Source organism: Oncorhynchus masou, chromosome 2, assembly GCF_036934945.1.
Source record: "Oncorhynchus masou masou isolate Uvic2021 chromosome 2, UVic_Omas_1.1, whole genome shotgun sequence".
NCBI lineage: Eukaryota > Metazoa > Chordata > Actinopteri > Salmoniformes > Salmonidae > Oncorhynchus > Oncorhynchus masou.
Window position 1 is genome coordinate 18060040 of NC_088213.1, and position 25055 is coordinate 18085094.

The 25055-nt window shown below is 43.5% G+C and overlaps 1 protein-coding gene across 1 annotated transcript in view; it reads right to left on the reverse strand.

Moving 5' to 3' along the window:
* adamtsl3 (ADAMTS-like 3) overlaps positions 1-25055 on the reverse strand; it is a 228380-nt gene that overhangs the window by 85735 nt on the left and 117590 nt on the right. The window contains 1 exon segment of the mRNA XM_064984412.1: positions 5653-5727. Within this exon segment, the coding sequence (XP_064840484.1) occupies positions 5653-5727 (75 nt within the window).

The window sequence follows — 25055 nt, forward strand, 5'->3', positions numbered from 1 at the left end:
GTGGAGTTTGGAGTGTGACTGTTTGAGGTTGTGGACAGGTGTCTTTTATACTGATAACAAGTTCAAACAGGTGCCATTAATACAGGTAACGAGTGGAGGACAGAGGATCCTCTTAAAGAAGAAGTTACAGGTCTGTGAGAGCCAGACATCTTGCTTGTTTGTAGGTGACCAAATACTTATTTTCCACCATAATTTGCAAGTAAATTCATAAAAAATCCTACAATGTGATTTTCTGCATTTTTTTCTCATTTTGTCTGTCATAGTTGAAGTGTACCTATGATGAAAATTACAGGCCTCTCTCATCTTTTTAAGTGGGAGAACTTGCACAATTGGTGGCTGACTAAATACTTTTTTGCCCCACTGTATATGGGCAACGGGGACCTGATCCTAGATCAGCACTCCTACTCTTAGACACTTTATGAATATGGACCCAATACACCAAGGCTAAGATAAAGGTCATGATGCTAACAGTTTAATATTAAAAAGATTTAACAATAGAGACTTCATCATCTCCAATGACAGTCATAAATGTGATGACTCTTTGAATGTCTATTGGCCAAACGACTGAGTGGGTGTGAGAAAATAAACAGTGAAGAGTAATTTCATATTCAGCAGTCCCACAGCACAGCATCGGCCGTTCTTCTTGTCATCCCCCTCTCTCTGTCTTTATTTGTCTTTCTCTAACATATGTGTTTCTCACAAAATCTTTTATGAGGGGGAAAATTCAAACGTCTTCCCAAAACAATGTTTTACATTAGAGATGAATGGAATCACTAACATTTCAACAAACTCTCAATTCACGTTCAACAAATGTTTCTGCAAAGGCCCAGGCATGTTTAATGGATTTTCAACATCAATTATACAGTACATCACAAATGAGAATTTGGAATTTCACAACTTGAAATAATTAACCACAACATAGCCCTTTGCCATATCACAAAAATAAGCCATTTGTAAGCCAAATAGCCTTTTAAGAAAAGCCCCAAGGTGAAAATATGATACCACTTCACTCAAACCGCTCCTAACAGTATTCAATTTCAGTGGAGTTTGTGAACTTGAAGCTGGGTTGCAGAGGCTTTACATCTCTCAAATCAGCTTTTACTCTGCTCTCCTTCACCGGGTTTTACTCTGCTCTCCTTCACCGGGTTTTACTCTGCTCTCCTTTACCGGGTTTTACTCTGCTCTCCTTTACCGGGTTTTACTCTGCTCTCCTTCACCGGGTTTTACTCTGCTCTCCTTTACCGGGTTTTACTCTGCTCTCCTTTACTTTTACTCTGGGTTTTACTCTGCTCTCCTTTACTGGGTTTTACTCTGCTCTCCTTTACCGGGTTTTACTCTGCTCTCCTTTACTGGGTTTTATTCGGGTTTTACTCTGCTCTCCTTCTCCTTTACCAGGGTTTTACTCTCTGCTCTCCTTCACCGGGTTTTACTTTTACTGCTCTCCTTCACCAGGTTTTACTCTGGGTTTTACTCTGCTCTCCTTTACCGGGTTTTACTCTGCTCTCCTTTACCGGGTTTTACTCTGCTCTCCTTCACCGGGTTTTACTCTGCTCTCCTTCACCGGGTTTTACTCTGCTCTCCTTTACCGGGTTTTACTCTGCTCTCCTTTACTGGGTTTTATTCTGCTCTCCTTCACCGGGTTTTACTCTGCTCTCCTTTATTGGGTTTTATTCTGCTCTCCTTTACTGGGTTTTACTCTGCTCTCCTTTACCGGGTTTTACTCTGCTCTCCTTTACCGGGTTTTACTCTGCTCTCCTTTACTGGGTTTTATTCTGCTCTCCTTCACCGGGTTTTACTCTGCTCTCTTTTATTGGGTTTTATTCTGCTCTCCTTTACTGGGTTTTACTCTGCTCTCCTTTACCGGGTTTTACTCTGCTCTCCTTTACTGGGTTTTATTCTGCTCTCCTTTACCGGGTTTTACTCTGCTCTCCTTTACTGGGTTTTACTCTGCTCTCCTTTATTGGGTTTTATTCTGCTCTGCTCTCCTTTACCGGGTTTTACTCTGCTCTCCTTTACTGGGTTTTACTCTGCTCTCCTTTACTGGGTTTTATTCTGCTCTCCTTCACCGGGTTTTACTCTGGGGTTTTATTCTGCTCTCCTTTACCAGGTTTTACTCTGCTCTCCTTTACTGGGTTTTACTCTCTACTTCACCGGGTTTTACTCTGCTCTTTTACCTTCCTTCACTGGGTTTTACTCTGCTCTCCTTTACTGGGTTTTACTCTGCACTCCTTTATCGGGTTTTAATCTGCTCTCCTTTACCGGGTTTTACTCTGCTCTCCTTTACCGGGTTTTACTCTGCTCTCCTTTACCGGGTTTTACTCTGCTCTCCTTTACTGGGTTTTACTCTGCTCTCCTTTACCGGGTTTTACTCTGCTCTCCTTTACCGGGTTTTACTGCTCTCCTTTACTGGGTTTTACTCTGCTCTCCTTTACTGGGTTTTACTCTGCTTCCTTTACTGGGTTTTACTCTGCTCTCCTTTACTGGGTTTTACTCTGCTCTCCTTTACCGGGTTTTACTCTGCTCTCCTTTACCGGGTTTTACTCTGCTCTCCTTTACCGGGTTTTACTCTGCTCTCCTTTACCGGGTTTTACTCTGGGTTTTACTCTGCTCTCCTTTACCGGGTTTTACTCTGCTCTCCTTTACCGGGTTTTACTCTGCTCTCCTTTACCGGGTTTTACTCTGCTCTCCTTTACCGGGTTTTACTCTCTCTTTTACCGGGTTTTACTCTGCTCTCCTTTACCGGGTTTTACTCTGCTTCCTTTACCGGGTTTTACTCTGCTCTCCTTTACCGGGTTTTACTCTGCTCTCCTTTACTGGGTTTTACTCTGCTCTCCTTTACTGGGTTTTACTCTGCTCTCCTTTACTGGGTTTTACTCTGCTCTCCTTTACCTTTTACTCTGCTCTCCTTTACTGGGTTTTACTCTGCTCTCCTTTACCTTCCTTTACTGGGTTTTACTCTGCTCTCCTTTACTGGGTTTTACTCTGCTCTCCTTTACCGGGTTTTACTCTGCTCTCCTTTACTGGGTTTTACTCTGCTCTCCTTTACCGGGTTTTACTCTGCTCTCCTTTACCGGGTTTTACTCTGCTCTCCTTTACCGGGTTTTACTCTGCTCTCCTTTACCGGGTTTTACTCTGCTCTCCTTTACCGGGTTTTACTCTGCTCTCCTTTACCGGGTTTTACTCTGCTCTCCTTTACCGGGTTTTACTCTGCTCTCCTTTACTTTTACTCTGCTCTCCTTTACCGGGTTTTACTCTGCTCTCCTTTACCGGGTTTTACTCTGCTCTCCTTTACCGGGTTTTACTCTGCTCTCCTTTACCGGGTTTTACTCTGCTCTCCTTTACTGGGTTTTACTCTGCTCTCCTTTACCAGGTTTTACTCTGCTCTCCTTTACTGGGTTTTACTCTGCTCTCCTTTACCAGGTTTTACTCTGCTCTCCTTTACTGGGTTTTATTCTGCTCTCCTTCACAGGGTTTTACTCTGCTCTCTTTTATTGGGTTTTATTCTGCTCTCCTTTACCAGGTTTTACTCTGCTCTCCTTTACTGGGTTTTACTCTGCTCTACTTCACCGGGTTTTACTCTGCTCTCCTTTACCGGGTTTTACTCTGCTCTCCTTCACCAGGTTTTACTCTGCTCTCCTTTACCGGGTTTTACTCTGCTCTCCTTCACCAGGTTTTACTCTGCTCTCCTTTACCGGGTTTTACTCTGCTCTCCTTCACCGGGTTTTATTCTGCTCTCCTTTACTGGGTTTTACTCTGCTCTCCTTTACCGGGTTTTACTCTGCTCTCCTTTACCGGGTTTTACTCTGCTCTCCTTTACTGGGTTTTATTCTGCTCTCCTTCACCGGGTTTTACTCTGCTCTCTTTTACTGGGTTTTATTCTGCTCTCCTTTACTGGGTTTTACTCTGCTCTCCTTTACCGGGTTTTATTCTGCTCTCCTTTACTGGGTTTTACTCTGCTCTCCTTTACTGGGTTTTACTCTGCTCTCCTTTACCGGGTTTTACTCTGCTCTCCTTTACTGGGTTTTACTCTGCTCTCCTTTACCGGGTTTTACTCTGCTCTCCTTTACTGGGTTTTACTCTGCTCTCCTTTACCGGGTTTTACTCTGCTCTCCTTTACTGGGTTTTACTCTGCTCTCCTTTACCGGGTTTTACTCTGCTCTCCTTTACTGGGTTTTACTCTGCTCTCCTTTACTGGGTTTTACTCTGCTCTCCTTTACTGGGTTTTACTCTGCTCTCCTTTACCGGGTTTTACTCTGCTCTCCTTTACCGGGTTTTATTCTGCTCTCCTTTACTGGGTTTTACTCTGCTCTCCTTTACTGGGTTTTACTCTGCTCTCATTTACCGGGTTTTACTCTGCTCTCCTTTACTGGGTTTTACTCTGCTCTCCTTTACCGGGTTTTACTCTGCTCTCCTTTACTGGGTTTTATTCTGCTCTCCTATTACCGGATTATACTCTGCTCTCCTTTACCGGGTTTTACTCTGCTCTCCTTTACTGGGTTTTATTCTGCTCTCCTTTACTGGGTTTTACTCTGCTCTCCTTTACTGGGTTTTACTCTGCTCTCCTTTACTGGGTTTTATTCTGCTCTTCTTTACTGGGTTTTATTTTGCTCTCCTTTCCTGTTTTTTTTGACAGTTCTGCTTTTTTTACGTCACTGTTCTTTTCCTTCTCCATGTCGGCCTCGCTCGTCTCCTGATAGTTGATAAACGATCTGTTAAAGTAATTCGAAGGTCACTCCAAACCCTTGTTTTGAAACATCTGACAAAACACACATCCACTTAAACATGTGGAGTTGTAGGGGTGTATTATGATGTTGGCCACCAACAAGGCAGCTGGAGTTAGTCATGTCTCCTGTGGAATCAGAGGCACACACACACACACTCAGACACAGACACAGATTCACACACACACACACGCACGCACGCACGCACGCACGCACACACACACACACACACACACACACACACACACACACACACACACACACACACACACACACACACACACACACACACACACACACACACACACACACACACACAGTGCTCAGACATACACTTGAAGCAGTCTCGCACACATGCACGGAGCGCTCTCACATGCACACGCACACACACATTCACACATAGGAAATACATCCCATAAATCTGAAATGCATGAGCTCCCAACACAAGCCAACAGAGAGGAGAGGAGAGAACTCTGTCTCCCTCTTTCTCTCTCAGCACTGCTTTTTAGAACCTCGTTGGAACATTCTGGAATCTCTGAACATTCTTGAATGGCAAAGCATGACGTGTGTGTGTGTGTGTGTGTGTGTGTGTGTGTGTGTGTGTGTGTGTGTGTGTGTGTGTGTGTGTGTGTGTGTGTGTGTGTGTGTGTGTGTGTGTGTGTGTGTGTGTGTGTGTGCGTGTGTGCGCACATATCAGAGTGGCTCGTTGTCAGTGTGGTATGTGATTCTCACAGTGCTGGGCAGAGTTAGACATAACGTGATGACTTCCTCTATAAATCACTAGCACTGATCAGCTGCCAGTAGAACATTTGTTAGCCCAGATGTTTAGAGAGAAAGCGAGACTAAGAGAAAGTGTGTGTGGTTGTTTGTGTGTGTGTGTGTGTGTGTGTGTGTGCAGGTTGGACAGCCCCTTGAACAGTGAAGTACTCACCTATGACATCAGGTCCCTTGGAGATGACTCTCAAACTCCTGCTTCCCAAGGGGACTTCAAGCACTGTCTTCACAGCTGTAGGACAATGTAGATTTTATTTAGACTACTCAACAAATGCAAAAATGTCTCCATAATAACCCAAATCTCAACAAATTTCTGAATACATACAATTGCCACAGTATACTTAAAATGTCAGCACAATACACAGAAATGTCTCCACAATACAAAAAATGTCATCACATAAAATGTCCTCAGAATACACAAGACACTCTTAGAATACAATACACCAAATGTCCTAAAAACACGCTTAGTTAATCTGGAAACAGATACGGCAGATACAGACGTAATTAATAGATGGTCTCTCAACACGACACATTTCTGAGTGTAACAATAGTCCACTAAGCTGTTGGGGAGATAGCACTCTCACGCCTGACTTCCTGCTGCAGTGTGGGAATAATGGGACAACCCTAAAGTAAAGACATCCCACACTTAGCTCTTCCTCGTATCACTTGTTTTATTAAAGCTGACGTGTCTTCCTCTTCGTCAGAGCTTTTGCTGAAAGCCAAGCGACTGACACGTCAGCTTTAATAAAGGGAGACAATTAAAAAGCTTGTAAGGAGAAAGAGCAGTCTGCAGGTTTCTTTTCCCTTTTAGGATAAACAAATGAAGCAATCTTTTCCTGTTCTTATTATCGAGCTGGCGTGACTGTTTCCTCCCTGTTTCAGTTGATTTGTACAATGAACTCCTTTTGGCTTCAGATCTCACCATGAACATGAACATCAGTAAATAAAGTTGGGCCGGTCCTAAATGGTACCCTATTCCCTATATAGTGCACTACCTTTGACGGGGACCCCATAGGGCTCTGTCATGTAGGGAATAAGGTGCCCTTTTGGGACACAACCAGCGTGTAGGAGTTCTACTTCAGTTGGCAGATCATACTGACCTTCCGTGTCTTATCAACGAAGGGGGTTGGTGAGGCCAAAGGAAAGTGTGTTGAAACACTTCCAGCAACCGATTAAGCATTCAGTCCATGTAAAAAAATAAAACATATGACAACAAATTTTACGAGGTCAAATAGAACTGTGTCGAAACTATTTTGTTTCAAAGTGGAATGAAATAATGTATCTGATGATGTATCTCGAGAAGTAGCAGTGTTGAAAAACCTGGAGTGACCGTTGGACGGTAAAAGCATGGTCAGAGTCCCAAGTGACAGCCTAGGGGCCCTGGTCAAATGTAGTGTACTATACAGGAATGGGGTGCCATTTGGGACGTGGGCCAAGACTGTGACAAGGAATGTTCTTCCAAGGAGCAACATGGAATTGGAGTTTAGTAACCAGAGAGGAAAAATGAAAACCCGTATTTCTCCCTCTGCAGTCTGTAATGTGCCAATTCTAAATGTGTTAATGTGAAAACAGAACAACAACAACAGTGTACAGTAGAATATAGTACAGTAGAATATAGTACAGCAGACTATAGTACAGTAGAATATAGTACAGTAGAATATAGTACAGTAGAATACAGTACAGTAGAATATAGTACAGTAGAATATAGTACAGTAGAATACAGTACAGTAGAATATAGTACAGTAGACTATAGTACAGTAGACAATAGTACAGTAGAATATAGTACAGTAGAATATAGTACAGTAGACTATAGTACAGTAGAATACAGTACAGTAGAATATAGTACAGTAGAATACAGTACAGTAGAATATAGTACAGTAGAATACAGTACAGTCGAATATAGTACAGTAGAATACAGTACAGTAGAATATAGTACAGTAGACTATAATACAGTAGACTATAGTACAGTAGAATATAGTACAGTAGAATACAGTACAGTAGAATATAGTACAGTAGAATATAGTACAGTAGACTATAGTACAGTAGAATATAGTACAGTAGAATATAGTACAGTAGAATATAGTACAGTAGAATACAGTACAGTAGAATACAGTACAGTAGAATATAGTACAGTAGACTATAGTACAGTAGACTATAGCACAGTAGAATATAGTACAGTAGAATATAGTACAGTAGACTATAGTACAGTAGAATATAGTACAGTAGAATATAGTAGAGTAGAATACAGTACAGTAGAATATAGTACAGTAGACTATAGTACAGTAGAATATAGTACAGTAGAATATAGTACAGTAGAATATAGTACAGTAGAATAAGGTACAGTAGAATATAGTACAGTAGAAAATGTGTCCAATACAGTATGACCTCCTACAGCAGTCAAATATGAGATTAGGCAAGAAGGGTTTGTGTGTGTATATATGTGTGTATATGTGTATTTGTGCTCACACGTGTGTGTGTGTGTGTGTGTGTGCGCGTGTGTGTGTGTGTGTGTGTGTCACTGGGGCATATCACTTTCTACTCAGACTCATAGCGTTGATCTGAGGTTTAGTTTTCCAGTGGAGAGATAAAACAGGTGATAACATCTGATATCTACTGTAGAAACACCTTGTGACAGTCACTAAAACACCCCCCTCCAACAAGGTGATAACATCTGATATCTACTGTAGAAACACCTTGTGACAGTCACGTTAACACCCCCTCCAACCAGGTGATAACATCTGATGTCTACTGTAGAAATACCTTGTGACAGTCACGTTAACACCCCCCTCCAACCAGGTGATAACATCTGATATCTACTGTAGAAACACCTTGTGACAGTCACGTTAACACCCCACTCCCCATCTAACCAGGTGATAACATCTGATATCTACTGTAGAAACACCTTGTGACAGTCACGTTAACACCCCCCTCCAACCAGGTGATAACATCTGATATCTACTGTAGAAACACCTTGTGACAGTCACGTTAACACCCCCCTCCAACCAGGTGATAACATCTGATATCTACTGTAGAAACACCTTGTGACAGTCACGTTAACACCCCCTTCCAACCAGGTGATAACATCTGATATCTACTGTAGAAATACCTTGTGACAGTCATGTTAACACCCCCCTCCAACCAGGTGATAACATCTGATATCTACTGTAGAAATACCTTGTGACAGTCATGTTAACACCCCCCTCCAACCAGGTGATAACATCTGATATCTACTGAAGAAACACATTGTGACAGTCACGTTAACACCCCCCTCCATCTCCAACCAGGTGATAACATCTGATATCTACTGTAGAAATACCTTGTGACAGTCATGTTAACACCCCCCTCCAACCAGGTGATAACATCTGATATCTACTGTAGAAACACCTTGTGACAGTCACGTTAACACCCCCTCCAACCAGGTGATAACATCTGATATCTACTGTAGAAATACCTTGTGACAGTAACGTTAACACCCCCCTCCAACCAGGTGATAACATCTGATATCTACTGTAGAAACACCTTGTGACAGTCACGTTAACACCCCACTCCCCATCTAACCAGGTGATAACATCTGATATCTACTGTAGAAACACCTTGTGACAGTCACGTTAACACCCCCCTCCAACCAGGTGATAACATCTGATATCTACTGTAGAAACACCTTGTGACAGTCACGTTAACACCCCCCCAACCAGGTGATAACATCTGATATCTACTGTAGAAACACCTTGTGACAGTCACGTTAACACCCCCTCCAACCAGGTGATAACATCTGATATCTACTGTAGAAACACCTTGTGACAGTCACGTTAACACCCCCCTCCAACCAGGTGATAACATCTGATATCTACTGTAGAAACACCTTGTGACAGTCATGTTAACACCCCCCTCCAACCAGGTGATAACATCTGATATCTACTGTAGAAACACCTTGTGACAGTCACGTTAACACCCCCCTTCCAACCAGGTGATAACATCTGATATCTACTGTAGAAATACCTTGTGACAGTCACGTTAACACCCCCCCCCTCCAACCAGGTGATAACATCTGATATCTACTGTAGAAATACCTTGTGACAGTCATGTTAACACCCCTCCAACCAGGTGATAACATCTGATATCTACTGAAGAAACACATTGTGACAGTCACGTTAACACCCCCTCCCTCTCCAACCAGGTGATAACATCTGATATCTACTGTAGAAATACCTTGTGACAGTCATGTTAACACCCCCCTCCAACCAGGTGATAACATCTGATATCTACTGAAGAAACACATTGTGACAGTCACGTTAACACCCCCCTCCCTCTCCAACCAGGTGATAACATCTGATATCTACTGTAGAAACACATTGTGACAGTCATGTTAACACCCCCCTCCCCTTCAACCAGGTGATAACATCTGATATCTACTGTAGAAACACCTTGTGACAGTCACGTTAACACCCCCCTCCCTCTCCAACCAGGTGATAATATCTGATATCTACTGTAGAAATACCTTGTGACAGTCATGTTAACACCCCCCTCCAACCAGGTGATAACATCTGATATCTACTGTAGAAATACCTTGTGACAGTCACGTTAACACTCCCCTCCCCTTCAACCAGGTGATAACATCTGATATCTACTGTAGAAACACCTTGTGACAGTCATGTTAACACCCCCCTCCAACCAGGTGATAACATCTGATATCTACTGTAGAAACACCTTGTGACAGTCACATTAACACCCCCCTCCCCTTCCAACCAGGTGATAACATCTGATATCTACTGTAGAAACAACTTGTGACAGTCATGTTAACACCCCCCTCCAACCAGGTGATAACATCTGATATCTACTGTAGAAATACCTTGTAACAGTTACGTTAACACCCCCCCTCCAACCAGGTGATAACATCTGATATCTACTGTAGAAACACCTTGTGACAGTCACATTAACACTCCCCTCCCCTTCCAACCAGGTGATAACATCTGATGTCTACTGTAGAAACACCTTGTGACAGTCATGTTAACACCCCCCCCTTCCAACCAGGTGATAACATCTGATATCTACTGTAGAAACACCTTGTGACAGTCACGTTAACACCCCCTCCCCTTCCAACCAGGTGATAACATCTGATATCTACTGTAGAAACACCTTGTGACAGTCACGTTAACACCCCCCCCTCCAACCAGGTGATAACATCTGATATCTACTGTAGAAACACCTTGTGACAGTCACATTAACACTCCCCTCCACTTCCAACCAGGTGATAACATCTGATATCTACTGTAGAAACACCTTGTGACAGTCACGTTAACACCCCCTCCCCTCCAACCAGGTGATAACATCTGATATCTACTGTAGAAACACCTTGTGACAGTCACGTTAACACCCCCTCCCCTCCAACCAGGTGATAACATCTGATATCTACTGTAGAAACACAGTCACGTTTCCAACCAGTGACAGTCACGTTAACACCCCCCCTCCAACCAGGTGATAACATCTGATATCTACTGTAGAAACACCTTGTGACAGTCACGTTAACACCCCCCCTCCCCCTCCAACCAGGTGATAACATCTGATATCTACTGTAGAAACACCTTGTGACAGTCACGTTAACACCCCCCTCCCCCTCCAACCAGGTGATAACATCTGATATCTACTGTAGAAACACCTTGTGACAGTCATGTTAACACCCCCTCCAACCAGGTGATAACATCTGATATCTACTGTAGAAACACCTTGTGACAGTCATGTTAACACCCCCTCCAACCAGGTGATAACATCTGATATCTACTGAAGAAACACCTTGTGACAGTCACGTTAACACCCCCTCCAACCAGGTGATAACATCTGATATCTACTGTAGAAACACCTTGTGACAGTCACGTTAACACCCCCTCCCCTCCAACCAGGTGATAACATCTGATATCTACTGTAGAAACACCTTGTGACAGTCACGTTAACACCCCCTCCCCCTCAACCAGGTGATAACATCTGATATCTACTGTAGAAACACCTTGTGACAGTCACGTTAACACCCCCTCCAACCAGGTGATAACATCTGATATCTACTGTAGAAACACCTTGTGACAGTCACGTTAACACCCCCTCCAACCAGGTGATAACATCTGATATCTACTGTAGAAACACCTTGTGACAGTCACGTTAACACCCCCTCCAACCAGGTGATAACATCTGATATCTACTGTAGAAACACCTTGTGACAGTCACGTTAACACCCCCCTCCAACCAGGTGATAACATCTGATATCTACTGTAGAAACACCTTGTGACAGTCACGTTAACACCCCCCTCCCCCTCCAACCAGGTGATAACATCTGATATCTACTGTAGAAATACCTTGTGACAGTCAACACCCCCTCCCCCTCCAACCAGGTGATAACATCTGATATCTACTGTAGAAACACCTTGTGACAGTCACGTTAACACCCCCCTCCAACCAGGTGATAACATCTGATATCTACTGTAGAAATACCTTGTGACAGTCACGTTAACACTCCCCTCCCCTTCCAACCAGGTGATAACATCTGATATCTACTGTAGAAATACCTTGTGACAGTCATGTTAACACCCCCCTCCAACCAGGTGATAACATCTGATATCTACTGAAGAAACACATTGTGACAGTCACGTTAACACCCCCCTCCGTCTCCAACCAGGTGATAACATCTGATATCTACTGTAGAAATACCTTGTGACAGTCACGTTAACACCCCCCTCCAACCAGGTGATAACATCTGATATCTACTGTAGAAACACCTTGTGACAGTCACGTTAACACCCCCCTCCCCCTGCAACCAGGTGATAACATCTGATATCTACTGTAGAAACACCTTGTGACAGTCACGTTAACACCCCCCTCCAACCAGGTGATAACATCTGATGTCTACTGTAGAAACACCTTGTGACAGTCACATTAACACCCCCCTCCAACCAGGTGATAACATCTGATATCTACTGTAGAAACACCTTGTGACAGTCACATTAACACCCCTTCCAACCAGGTGATAACATCTGATATCTACTGTAGAAACACCTTGTGACAGTCACGTTAACACCCCTCCAACCAGGTGATAACATCTGATGTCTACTGTAGAAACACCTTGTGACAGTCACGTTAACACCCCCCTCCAACCAGGTGATAACATCTGATATCTACTGTAGAAACACCTTGTGACAGTCACGTTAACACTCCCTCCCCTTCCAACCAGGTGATAACATCTGATATCTACTGTAGAAACACCTTGTGACAGTCACGTTAACACTCCCCTCCCCTTCCAACCAGGTGATAACATCTGATATCTACTGTAGAAACACCTTGTGACAGTCACGTTAACACTCCCCTCCCCTTCCAACCAGGTGATAACATCTGATATCTACTGTAGAAATACCTTGTGACAGTCACGTTAACACCCCCCTCCAACCAGGTGATAACATCTGATATCTACTGTAGAAACACCTTGTGACAGTCACGTTAACACTCCCCTCCCCTTCCAACCAGGTGATAACATCTGATGTCTACTGTAGAAATACCTTGTGACAGTCACATTAACACCCCCCTCCCCTCCAACCAGGTGATAACATCTGATATCTACTGTAGAAATACCTTGTGACAGTCACGTTAACACCCCCTCCAACCAGGTGATAACATCTGATATCTACTGTAGAAATACCTTGTGACAGTCATGTTAACACCCCCTCCAACCAGGTGATAACATCTGATATCTACTGTAGAAACACCTTGTGACAGTCACGTTAACACCCCCTCCCTTTCAACCAGGTGATAACATCTGATATCTACTGTAGAAACACCTTGTGACCCGTTAACACCCCCTCCAACCAGGTGATGACATCTGATGTCTACTGTAGAAATACCTTGTGACAGTCACGTTAACACCCCCTCCAAGCCCCACCCAGTGTCTCTATATCTGTAAACCTCTCACAGGTAAAGTACAAGTAGCACAGAATGTGTGTGTGAACCTTTCCTCCCGGTTCACCCACTCCGTACTCCCTCGCAGATTGGCATTTATTGGGATGACTCATGTACCGGAGGCAGCTCTGCAGAGTGGTCACGAAGCCACAAAGTGATGAAATCCGATTTTAACCATAACCATAACCACACCGCTAAAATCTAATGCCTAAACCAACCTTAAATGAAGACCAAAAAGCACATTTTTGTTTTAATACATTTTTACGATATAGACAATTTTAACTTTGCATCTAGTGGAAGTTGCTCAGTTCTGCCTCCAGAGCAATATTCATGTCAGTGAACGTCAACCTGTAGTAGTGACAGGGGTTAAAAAGAGCAGTATTATTGCTAACAGAACACTCCCATCGACTTGGATCCTTATGTATCAAGCGTTTCAGTAGGAGTTGGAGTGATGATCTAAGATCAGGTCCCTTCAGGTCCCTTCTCGCCATGTAATATTATTCATTCATTCATTCTAATCTACAAGGCAAAACTGATCCTAAATCTGCACTCCTACTATGAAACTCTTGATACATACAACACAGTGTGTGTGTTTGTGTGGTGCACACATATAAACCATGCTGTGAACCAATACAGCAGTATATACAGGGCATTCGGAAAGTATACAGACCCCTTCACCTATTTTGTTACGTTACAGCCTTATTCTAAAATGTTGTTTTTTAAACCTCATCAATCTACACACAATACATCATAATGACAAAGCAAAAACAGGTTTTTAGACATTTTTTCTAATTTATAACAAATATATCACAAATATCACCTTTACATAATTATTCAGAACCTTTACTCAGTACTTTGTTGAAGCCCCTTTGGTAGCAAATACAACTGCCAGTCTTCTTGAGTATGACGCTACAAGCTTTGGCACACCTTTCGTATTTGGGGAGTTTCTCCCATTCTTCTCTGTAGATCCTCTCAAGCTCTGTCAGGTTGGATGTCCCTCCAGAGATGTTTGATTGAGTTCAAGTCCGGGCTCTGGCTGGGCCACTCAAGGACATACAGAGACTTGTCCCGAAGCCACTCCTGCATTGTCTTGGTTATGTTCTTAAGGTCGTTGTCCTGTTGGAAGGTGAACCTTCATCCCAGTCTGAGGTCCTGAGCGCTCTGGAGCAGGTTTTCATCAAGGATCTGTCTGTACGTTGCTCTGTTCATCTTGCCCTCAATCCTGACTCGTCTCCCAGTTTCTGCTGCTGAAAAACTGTGGGGATGGTATCAGGTTTAATCCAGATGTGACACTTGGCATTCAGGCCAGGGCAGAGAGGGAGAGGGAGAAAGAGAGGGAGAGGGAGATGAAGAGAGAGAGAGCGAGAGAGAAAGAGCGAGAGAAAGAGAGAGAAAAGGAGAGAGAGAGAGAGAGAGAGGTAGACTGTCAGACCTCATTGTCAGATACATCACTGCAACTCCTCATCATCCTCTTTTGTCTAAAAATCTGTTTTCACTTTGTTATTATTGGTTAATGTGCGTAGATTGATGTGCGTACATTTGTATTTAATCCATTTTAGAATAAGGCTGTAACATAACAAAATGTGGAAAACGGAATGGGTCTGAAGACTTAACGAATGTACTGTATGTTTTAGTGTGCTGCAGGGAAGGAGTAGTGAGCACATCCACAGGTCTCCTAAACTGTCACAGCGTTTAATGTCATGTACAGCTAAAACTATATACACACACACACACACACACACACACACACACACACACACACACACACACACACACACACACACACACACACACACACACACACACCTCAATATCCAGCCTGATAAGCGTACGATAGACCTCTTTCATTTCAGTTGAACCCGTGCCAAATGTGTTCCCCTGCTAAAGTGCTGCCTTTTCAGACACTTGCCCTTTTCATAGTTTTTCTCCAAGCCTGTGGCTGAGAGGGGCGAGTCTTCTGTTCTAACGAGGCGAGAGGTTTATAGACAAGTGGAGTGCTAATGCTATTTTCCGCTGTTTGAGAAATCTATTTTTCCCTCTGGCAGCACTAGAACTACATCCCAAATGGTACCCTATTCCCTACATAGTGCACTGCTATTTATCAAAGCTCTATGGGCCCTGATCTAAAGTAGTGCACTTCATAGGGAATAGGGTGCCATTTGGGACGTAGTACTGGGACACTCCTTTTAACAATTAAGCACCGCTGGACTCTCACCAAAGTAATTATATATGGAAAGAGAATCGGTAATGAAATGTCCATTCCACTTTTTCTGAGTTTGTACAATTGTCTGAAATGAGTGAACAGTGAAACATGGATGTCCTCTGTTATGAGCTTGGTTTAGACTGATCTTTCATCGACTCGCCAATACATTGGAGTTCTTCTGACACTGGCGCTTTGGCTTAAAGCATTTTCCAGACACAATGACTGATACACACTATTCACAATCAGAAATAAAGGATCACAATAAACTAACGTGCCCAGTGCTCAGTAGAGATACACCAAAATCTCAAAGGAAACTAAATCAATGTCCGAATCAGAGTGGAAACGCTCTCTGAATATTTAGACATTTTCCTTTGGTTGGGAATGCTGATGCAGTGAGTGTGCAGAGTGAGCTGTGAGGAATGAAGCAGCACTGCCAGTTCCTCATTAAGGGCTTTAACAGTAGATTAATAAAGAGGAGAGAGAATGACTCTATCCCGAGTCCAGAGCCCAGGCACAACACACACACACACACACACACACACACACACACACACACACACACACACACACACACACACACACACACACACACACACACACACACACACACACACACACACACACACACAGCTCGCAAAAACACATACACTCTTGCAAGCAAGTTCACACGTACATACGCACGCTTTCCCACACACATATACACCTTCACACACACCTACACAAACAGGCCAAGAGTCCTTAGCCTCGGGTGCCATGGATCATCCTCCAGAAAAATAAGGGCCTGTAGCGTCCAAACTACTAGAGAGGAAGAGGAAGCTGATGGGGAGAGAGATGGAGAGGGTAGAGAGAGAGAGAGTATAAAGAGAGAGAGCGTATAAAGAGAGAGAGAGCGTATGAAGAGAGTATAAAGAGAGAGAGAGTATAAAGAGAGAGAGAGTATAAAGAGAGAGAGTATATAGAGAGAAAGGATAAAGAGAGATAGTATAAAGAGAGAGAGTATAAAGAAAGAGACTATAAAGAGAGAGAGACTATAAAGAGAGAGAGTATAAAGGGAGAGAGAGTATAAAGAAGAGAGACTATAAAGAGAGAGAGTATAAAGAGAGAGAGAGTATAAAGAGAGAGAGTATATAGAGAGAAAGGATAAAGAGAGATAGTATAAAGAGAGAGAGTATAAAGAAAGAGACTATAAAGAGAGAGAGACTATAAAGAGAGAGAGTATAAAGAGAGAGAGTATAAAGAGAGTATAAAGAGAGAGAGTATAAAGAGAGAGAGTATAAAGAGAGAGTATAAAGAGAGAGTATAAAGAGAGAGAGATAAAGAGATAAAGAGAGAGAGAGAGTATAAAGAGAGAGAGAGTATAAAAATAGAGAGTATAAAGAGTAGAGAGTATAAAAATAGAGAGTATAAAGAGTAGAGAGTATAAAGAGAAGAGAGTATAAAGAGAGAGAGTATAAAGAGAGAGAGAGTATGAAGAGAGAGAGTATAAAGAGAGAGAGTATAAAGAGAGAGAGAGAGTATAACAAGTAGAGAGTATAAAGAGATAAAGAGCGAATATAAAGAGTAGAGAGATAAAGTATAAAGAGAGAGTAGAGAGAGTATAAAGAGAGAGAGAGTAAGAAAGAGGAGAGAGAAAGAAAGGGAGAGAGAAAGAAAGGGAGAGAGTATAGAGAGAGAGAGAAAGTATAAAGAGATAGATAGTATAAAGAGAGAGAGAGTATAAAGAGAGAGAGTATAAAGAGAGAGAGAGTATAAAGAGAGAGAGTATAAATAGAGAGAGAAAGTATAAAGAGAGAGAGAGTATAAAGAGGGAGAGAGTATAAAGAGAGAGAGTATAAAGAGAGAGAGGGAAAGTATAAAGAGGGAGAGAGTATAAAGAGAGAGAGAGAGAGTATAAAGAGAGAAAGTATAAAGAGAGAGAGAGTATAAAGAGGGAGAGAGTATAAAGAGAGAGAGAGAGTATAAAGAGTAGAGAGTATAAAGAGAGAGAGAGAGAGTATAAAACGAGAGAGTATAAAGAGAGAGTATAAAGAGAGAGAGAGAGTATAAACAGAGAGAGAGTATAAAGAGAGAGAGTATAAAGAGAGAGAGAGAGAGAGTATAAAAAGAGAGAGAGTATATATAGAGAGAGAAAGTATAAAGAGAGAGAGAGTATAAAGAGGGAGAGAGTATAAAGAGGGAGAGAGTATAAAGAGAGAGAGAGTATAAAGAGAGAGAGAGAGAGTATAAAGAGAGAGAGTATAAAGAGAGAGAGGGTATAAAAAGAGAGAGTATAAAGAGAGAGAGTATAAAGAGAGAGAGTATAAAAATGGAGAGTATAAAGAGAGAGAGAGTATAAAGAGTAGAGAGTATAAAGAGAGAGTATAAAGAGAGAGAGCATATAAAGAGAGAGAGAGTATAAAGAGAGTATAAAGAGAGAGAGAGTATAAAGAGAGAGTATAACGAGAGAGAGAGAGTATAGAGAGAGAGTATAAAGAGAGTATAAAGAGAGAGAGAGTATGAAGAGAGAGTATAAAGAAACAGAGAGTATAAAGAGAGTATAAAGAGAGAGAGTATAAAGAAAGAGAGAGTATAAAGAAAGAGAGAGTATAAAGAGAGTATAAAGAGAGAGAGAGAGTATAAAGAGAGAGAGAGAGTATAAAGAGAGAGAGAGTATAAAGAGAGTATAAAGAGAGAGAGAGTATAAAGAGAGAGAGAGAGAGTATAAAGAGAGAGAGAGTATAAAGAGAGTATAAAGAGAGAGAGAGTATAACGAGAGAGAGAGAGTATAAAGAGAGTATAAAGAGAGAGAGTATATAAAGAGAGAGAGAGTATAAAGAGAGTATAAAGAGAGAGAGAGTATAAAGAGAGAGTATAACGAGAGAGAGAGAGAGAGTATAAAGGGAAAGAAAAGGGAGAAACAGTAGAGCCTCCCCAACAATCTGATGACTGTCAGAGTGCTCTGCTCTCCTCTGCCAGCTTCTCAATGTGACCTGGAGGTAGCCTACATGTCACTGTGACCCACTGTGAATTATTGGCGAGACGCTCTTTATTAGAGAGAACATAACGCGCTTGGATTGAGTTACCCTGAGATTTGGTCAAACAGCCTCTTAAAAGGAACAAGCACGATGCTGTGAAAAAGTCTAACTCTGCCCGTCGAAACAAAAGTCCCAGTACTTCTTTGTCGGGAACTCGGACTCCAACTGTTTGAGCTCTTTGTTCCCATGCGAGGGGGAATTCTTGGAAGAGGAGAAGTGACTTAAGTGCGACTGGCAGACCCAGGCAGAGCGAATGCTGACGACTGGTGCTGTCCAACAACAATATAAATGTCTCTTTCCACTGCATAAGGCTCAGCTTCGTCCATATTAGTGGGCAGCTACAAAGACAGCCTTGTGCTGGTAGTAACTAGTAGAGGACAGAAGGTTTCTAGACAGTATAGACATACTGATACTGTGGCTCATGGTAATAATACAATGATATATGGACAGTTATGGCTGGGGTTTGACACGATCAAACACAACTAGGGTTAGGACCTAGTAATGGTCTAATGGGGTCAGCCAGGACCTAGTAATGGTCTAATGGGGTCAGCCAGGACCTAGTAATGGTCTAATGGGGTCAGCCAGGACCTAGTAATGGTCTAATGGGGTCAGCCAGGACCTAGTAATGGTCTAATGGGGTCAGCCAGGGCCTAGTAATGGTCTAATGGGGTCAGCCATGACTTAGTAATTGTCTAATGGGGTCAGCAGGGGCCTAGTAATGGTCAGCCAGGACCTAGTAATGGTCTACTGGGGTCAGCCAGGACCTAGTAATTGTCTAATGGGGTCAGCCGGGGGTCCTAGTAATGGTCTAATGGGGTCAGCCGGGACCTAGTAATGGTCTAATGGGGTCAGCAGGGGCCTAGTAATGGTCTAATGGTGTCAGCCAGGGCCTAGTAATGGTCTAATGGGGTCAGCCATGACCTAGTAATGGTCTAATGGGGTCAGCCAGGACCTAGTAATAGTCTAATGGGGTCAGCCAGGACCTAGTAATGGTCTAATGGGGTCAGCCAGGATCTAGTAATGGTCTAATGGGGTCAGCCGGGACCCAGTAATGGTCTAATGGGGTCAGCCGGGACCTAGTAATGGTCTAATGGGGTCAGCCAGGACCTAGTAATGGTCTAATGGGGTCAGCCAGGACCTAGTAATGGTCTAATGGGGTCAGCCATGACCTAGTAATGGTCTAATGGGGTCAGCCAGGACCTAGTAATGGTCTAATGGGGTCAGCCAGGACCTAGTAATGGTCTAATAGGGTCAGCCAGGACCTAGTAATGGTCTAATGGTGTCAGCCAGGACCTAGTAATGGTCTAATGGGGTCAGCCAGGGTCCTGGGGTCAGCCAGGACCTAGTAATGGTCTAATGGGGTCAGCTGGGACCTAGTAATGGTCTAATGGGGTCAGCGAGGACCTAGTAATGGTCTAATAGGGTCAGCCGGGACCTAGTAATGGTCTAATTTTATTTTATTTATTTATTTCACCTTTATTTAACCAGGTAGGCAAGTTGAGAACAAGTTCTCACTTACAATTGCGACCTGGCCAAGATAAAGCAAAGCAGTTCGACACATACAACGACACAGAGTTACACCTGGAGCAAAACAAACACACAGTCAATAATACAGTATAAACAAGTCTATATACGATGTGAGCAATTGAGGTGAGATAAGGGAGGTAAAGGCAAAAAAAGGCCATGGTGGCAAAGTAAATACAATTTAGCAAGTAAAACACTGGAATGGTAGATTTGCAATGGAAGAATGTGCAAAGTAGAAATAAAAATAATGGGGTGCAAAGGAGCAAAATAAATAAATTAAATACAGTAGGGAAAGAGGTAGTTGTTTGCGCTAAAATATAGGTGGGCTATGTACAGGTGCAGTAATCTGTGAGCTGCTCTGACAGTTGGTGCTTAAAGCTAGGGAGGGAGATAAATGTTTCCAGTTTCAGTGCTTTTTGTAGTTCGTTCCAGTCATTGGCAGCAGAGAACTGGAAGGAGAGGCTATAGGTCTGTAGCAGTTTGGGTCAAGAGTGTCCCCCCCTTTGAAGAGGGGGATGACCGCAGCTGGTTTCCAATCTTTGGGGATCTCAGACGACACGAAAGAGAGGTTGAACAGGCTAGTAATAGGGGTGGCAACAATTTCGGCAGATAATTTTAGAAAGAAAGGGTCCAGATTGTCTAGCCCGGCTGATTTGTAGGGATCCAGATTTTGCAGCTCTTTCAGAACATCAGCTGAACGGATTTGGAAGAAGGAGAAATGGGGAAGGCTTAACCCTGATTGCTGTGGGGGGTGCAGTGCTGTTGCCCGGGGTAGGAGTAGCCAGGTGGAAAGCATGGCCAGCCGTAGAAAAACTGCTAATTGAAATTCTCAATTATGGTGGATTTATCAGTGGTGACAGTGTTTCCTATCTTCAGTGCAGTGGGCAGCTGGGAGGAGGTGTTCTTATTCTCCATGGACTTTACAGTGTCCCAGAACTTTTTGAGTTAGTGTTGCAGGAAGCAAATTTCTGCTACTGCTTCAATAGAGAATCAAAAAAAAGCTAGCCTTGGCCTTTCTAACTGCCTGTGTATAATGGCCTCACACAGGAAGCGGCGCAGGTCCTAATCCAGGCACTTGTCATCTCCCGTCTGGATTACTGCAACTTTATGTTGGCTGGGCTCCCTTGCCTGTGCCATTAAACCCCTGACAACTCATCCAGAACTCCGCAGCCCGTCTGGTGTTCAACCTTCCCAAGTTCTCTCACGTCACCCCGCTCCTCCGCTAAATCTCCACTGGCTTCCAGTTGAAGCTTACAATATAGCATCCGCTACAAGACCATGGTGCTTGCCTACGGAGCTGTGAGGGGAACGGCACCGCAGGATCCAGGCTCTGATCAGGCCCTACACCCAAACAAGGGCACTGCGTTCATCCACCTCTGGCCTGCTCGCCTCCCTACCACTGAGGAAGTACAGTTACCGCTCAGCCCAGTCAAAACTGTTCGCTGCTCTGGCCCCCCAATGGTGGAACAAACTCCCTCACGACGCCAGGACAGCGGAGTCAATCAGCAGAGAACTGGAAGTAAAGGTGGCCAAAGGAGGAATTGGCTTTGGGGGTGACCTCTGCTGGAGCGCGTGCTACTGGTGGGTGTTGCTACCTTCCGGAGACACCTGAAACCCCACCTCTTCAAGGAATACCAAGGATAGGATAAAGCAATCCTTCTCACCCCCCATAAATGATTTAGATGCACTATTGTAAAAACAATCCTTCTCACCCCCCAATTAAATGATTTAGATGCACTATTGTAAAGTGGCTGTTCCACTGATGTCAGAAGGTGAATTCACCAATTTGTAAGTCGCTCTGGATAAGAGCGTTCTGATAAATGACTTAAATGTATGTAAATGTGGTTTCTAGCTTCCCTGAACAGCTGCATATCACGGGGCTGTTCGATGCTAATGCAGAACACCATAGGATGTTTTTGTGTTGGTTAAGGGCAGTCAGGTCTGGGGACAGTAATGGGGTCAGCCAGGACCTAGTAATGGTCTAATGGGGTCAGCGGGGCCTAGTAATGGTCTAATGGGGTCAGCCGGGGCCTAGTAATGGTCTAATGGGGTCAGCCGGGACCTAGTAATGGTCTAATGGGGTCAGCCGGAGGTTTGTTACCCAAAGAAGGGCCAGAAGTATACAGAATGGTGTCATCTGCGTAGAGGTGGATCAGAGACTCACCAGCAGCAAGAGCGACATAGTAATGGTCTAATGGGGTCAGCCAGGGCCTAGTAATGGTCTAATGGGGTCACTCTACCTAGTAATGGTCTAATGGGGTCAGCCGGGACCTAGTAATGGTCTAATGGGGTCAGCCAGGGCCTAGTAATGGTCTAATGGGGTCAGCCAGGACCTAGTAATGGTCTAATGGGGTCAGCCATGACCTAGTAATGGTCTAATGGTGTCAGCCATGACCTAGTAATGGTCTAATGGGGTCAGCCAGGACCTAGTAATGGTCTAATGGGGTCAGCCAGGACCTAGTAATGGTTTTATGGGGTCAGCCAGGACCTAGCAATGGTCTAATGGGGTCAGCCAGGACCTAGTAATGGTCTAATGGGGTCAGCCAGGACCTAGTAATGGTCTAATGGTGTCAGCCAGGATCTAGCAATGGTCTAATGGGGTCAGCCAGGACCTAGTAATGGTCTAATGGGGTCAGCCAGGACCTAGTAATGGTCTAATGGTGTCAGCCAGGACCTAGTAATGGTCTAATGGGGTCAGCCAGGACCTAGTAATGGTCTAATTTTATTTTATTTATTTATTTCACCTTTATTTAACCAGGTAGGCAAGTTGAGAACAAGTTCCCATTTACAATTGCGACCTGGCCAAGATAAAGCAAAGCAGTTCGACACATACAACGACACAGAGTTACACCTGGAGCAAAACAAACACACAGTCAATAATACAGTATAAACAAGTCTATATACGATGTGAGCAATTGAGGTGAGATAAGGGAGGTAAAGGCAAAAAAAGGCCATGGTGGCAAAGTAAATACAATATAGCAAGTAAAACACTGGAATGGTAGATTTGCAATGGAAGAATGTGCAAAGTAGAAATAAAAATAATGGGGTGCAAAGGAGCAAAATAAATAAAGTCATGGCTGACCCCATTAGACCATTACTAGGTCCTGGCTGACCCCATTAGACCATTACTAGGTCCTGGCTGACCCCATTAGACCATTACTAGGTCCTGGCTGACCCTGTTAGACCATTACTAGGTCCTGGCTGACCCCATTAGACCATTACTAGGTCCTGGCTGACCCCATTAGACCATTTCCACTAGGTCATGGCTGACCCTGTTAGACCATTACAGGTCCTGGCTGACCCTGTTAGACCATTACTAGGTACTGGCTGACCCTGTTAGACCATTACTAGGTCCTGGCTCATTTCCCTGTTAGACCAAACCATTATTTCCACTGTCCTGGCTGACCCTGTTAGACCATTTCTAGGTCATGGCTGACACCATTAGACCATTGCTAGATCCTGGCTGACACCATTAGTTCATTTCCACTAGGTCATGGCTGACACCATTAGACCATTTCCACTAGGTCATGGCTGACCCATGTTAGACCATTACTAGGTCCTGGCTGACCCTGTTCATTTCCATTACTCCAGGTACTGGCTGACCCTGTTAGACCATTTCCACTAGGTCCTGGCTGACCCATGTTAGACATTTCCACTAGGTCCTGGCTGACCCTGTTAGACCATTACTAGCTCCTGGCTGACCCTGTTAGACCATTACTAACTCCTGGCTGACCCTGTTAGACCATTACTAGGCCCCGGCTGACCCCATTAGACCATTACTAGGTCCTGGCTGACCCCAGGCCAATAAATTGAGTATGCAAATAATTTTGGTGGCAATATCTACTTAATTAACCTTTAAAGACGTGTGGAAATGCTAAGCTGTACGGGAAATAGCCAAGAGCATCTTAACAAAATGTTAGTTTGTCAGATGTTTTTTACACCTCAAAAGTAGTAATGTTGAGATGTCCCATGCCATCTATTGTGTAGATCCAGCGATATGCCTCATTCCAAAATTGAATTGAAACCTTTTCAATGTTTGATTTCACCAAGACCTAAAATACTCCTGTATTGTATTCCATGAAGCTGACTACAATAGCCAACAAATTTACCAGGAAGAGGCCGACCTTCAAGTCAACATTTCTCAACTCTTTGAAACATGGAACGCAGTCCTGTTTACAGTAACCAGTGCTTGGCAGACTGGAATGCAATAATTTAATTTAATTCACAAACCACACATTTTTCTAGTAAAAACATAGCTATTTTACATGGTATTTAATGTCCCTAACCACCTCCAAGCAAACCAGAATGCAGTTATCACGTGAGAAAAAACATAATAGTGACAGACAAAATGCAGTCATGATTTTAATCTCCACACATTACATTTTATGAAAAGCCCACACACAAAAAATCTGCCTCCATTTTGAAGCTTACACTCGATTGCTCCATCTGTGGACAGTCTAAGCCAGATGGCATAGTAGTATCCCAGCTTTGATAAATAAACTGTGTGGGCCATAACACTTATTAACACCAAGACAGATCATTAACCAAGGCCAGACCTTGGACAGAACATTAACCCATACCAGACCTGGGACAGAACACTAACCCAGACCAGACCTGGTACAGAACACTAACCCAGACCAGACCTGAGACAGAACACTAACCCAGACCAGACCTGGTACAGAACACTAACCCAGACCAGACATGGTACAGAACACTAACCCAGACCAGACCTGAGACAGAACACTAACCCAGACCAGACCTGAGACAGAACACTAACCCAGACCAGACCTGGTACAGAACACTAACCCAGACCAGACCTGAGACAGAACACTAACCCAGACCAGACCTGGGACAGAACACTAACCCAGACCAGACATAGGGCAG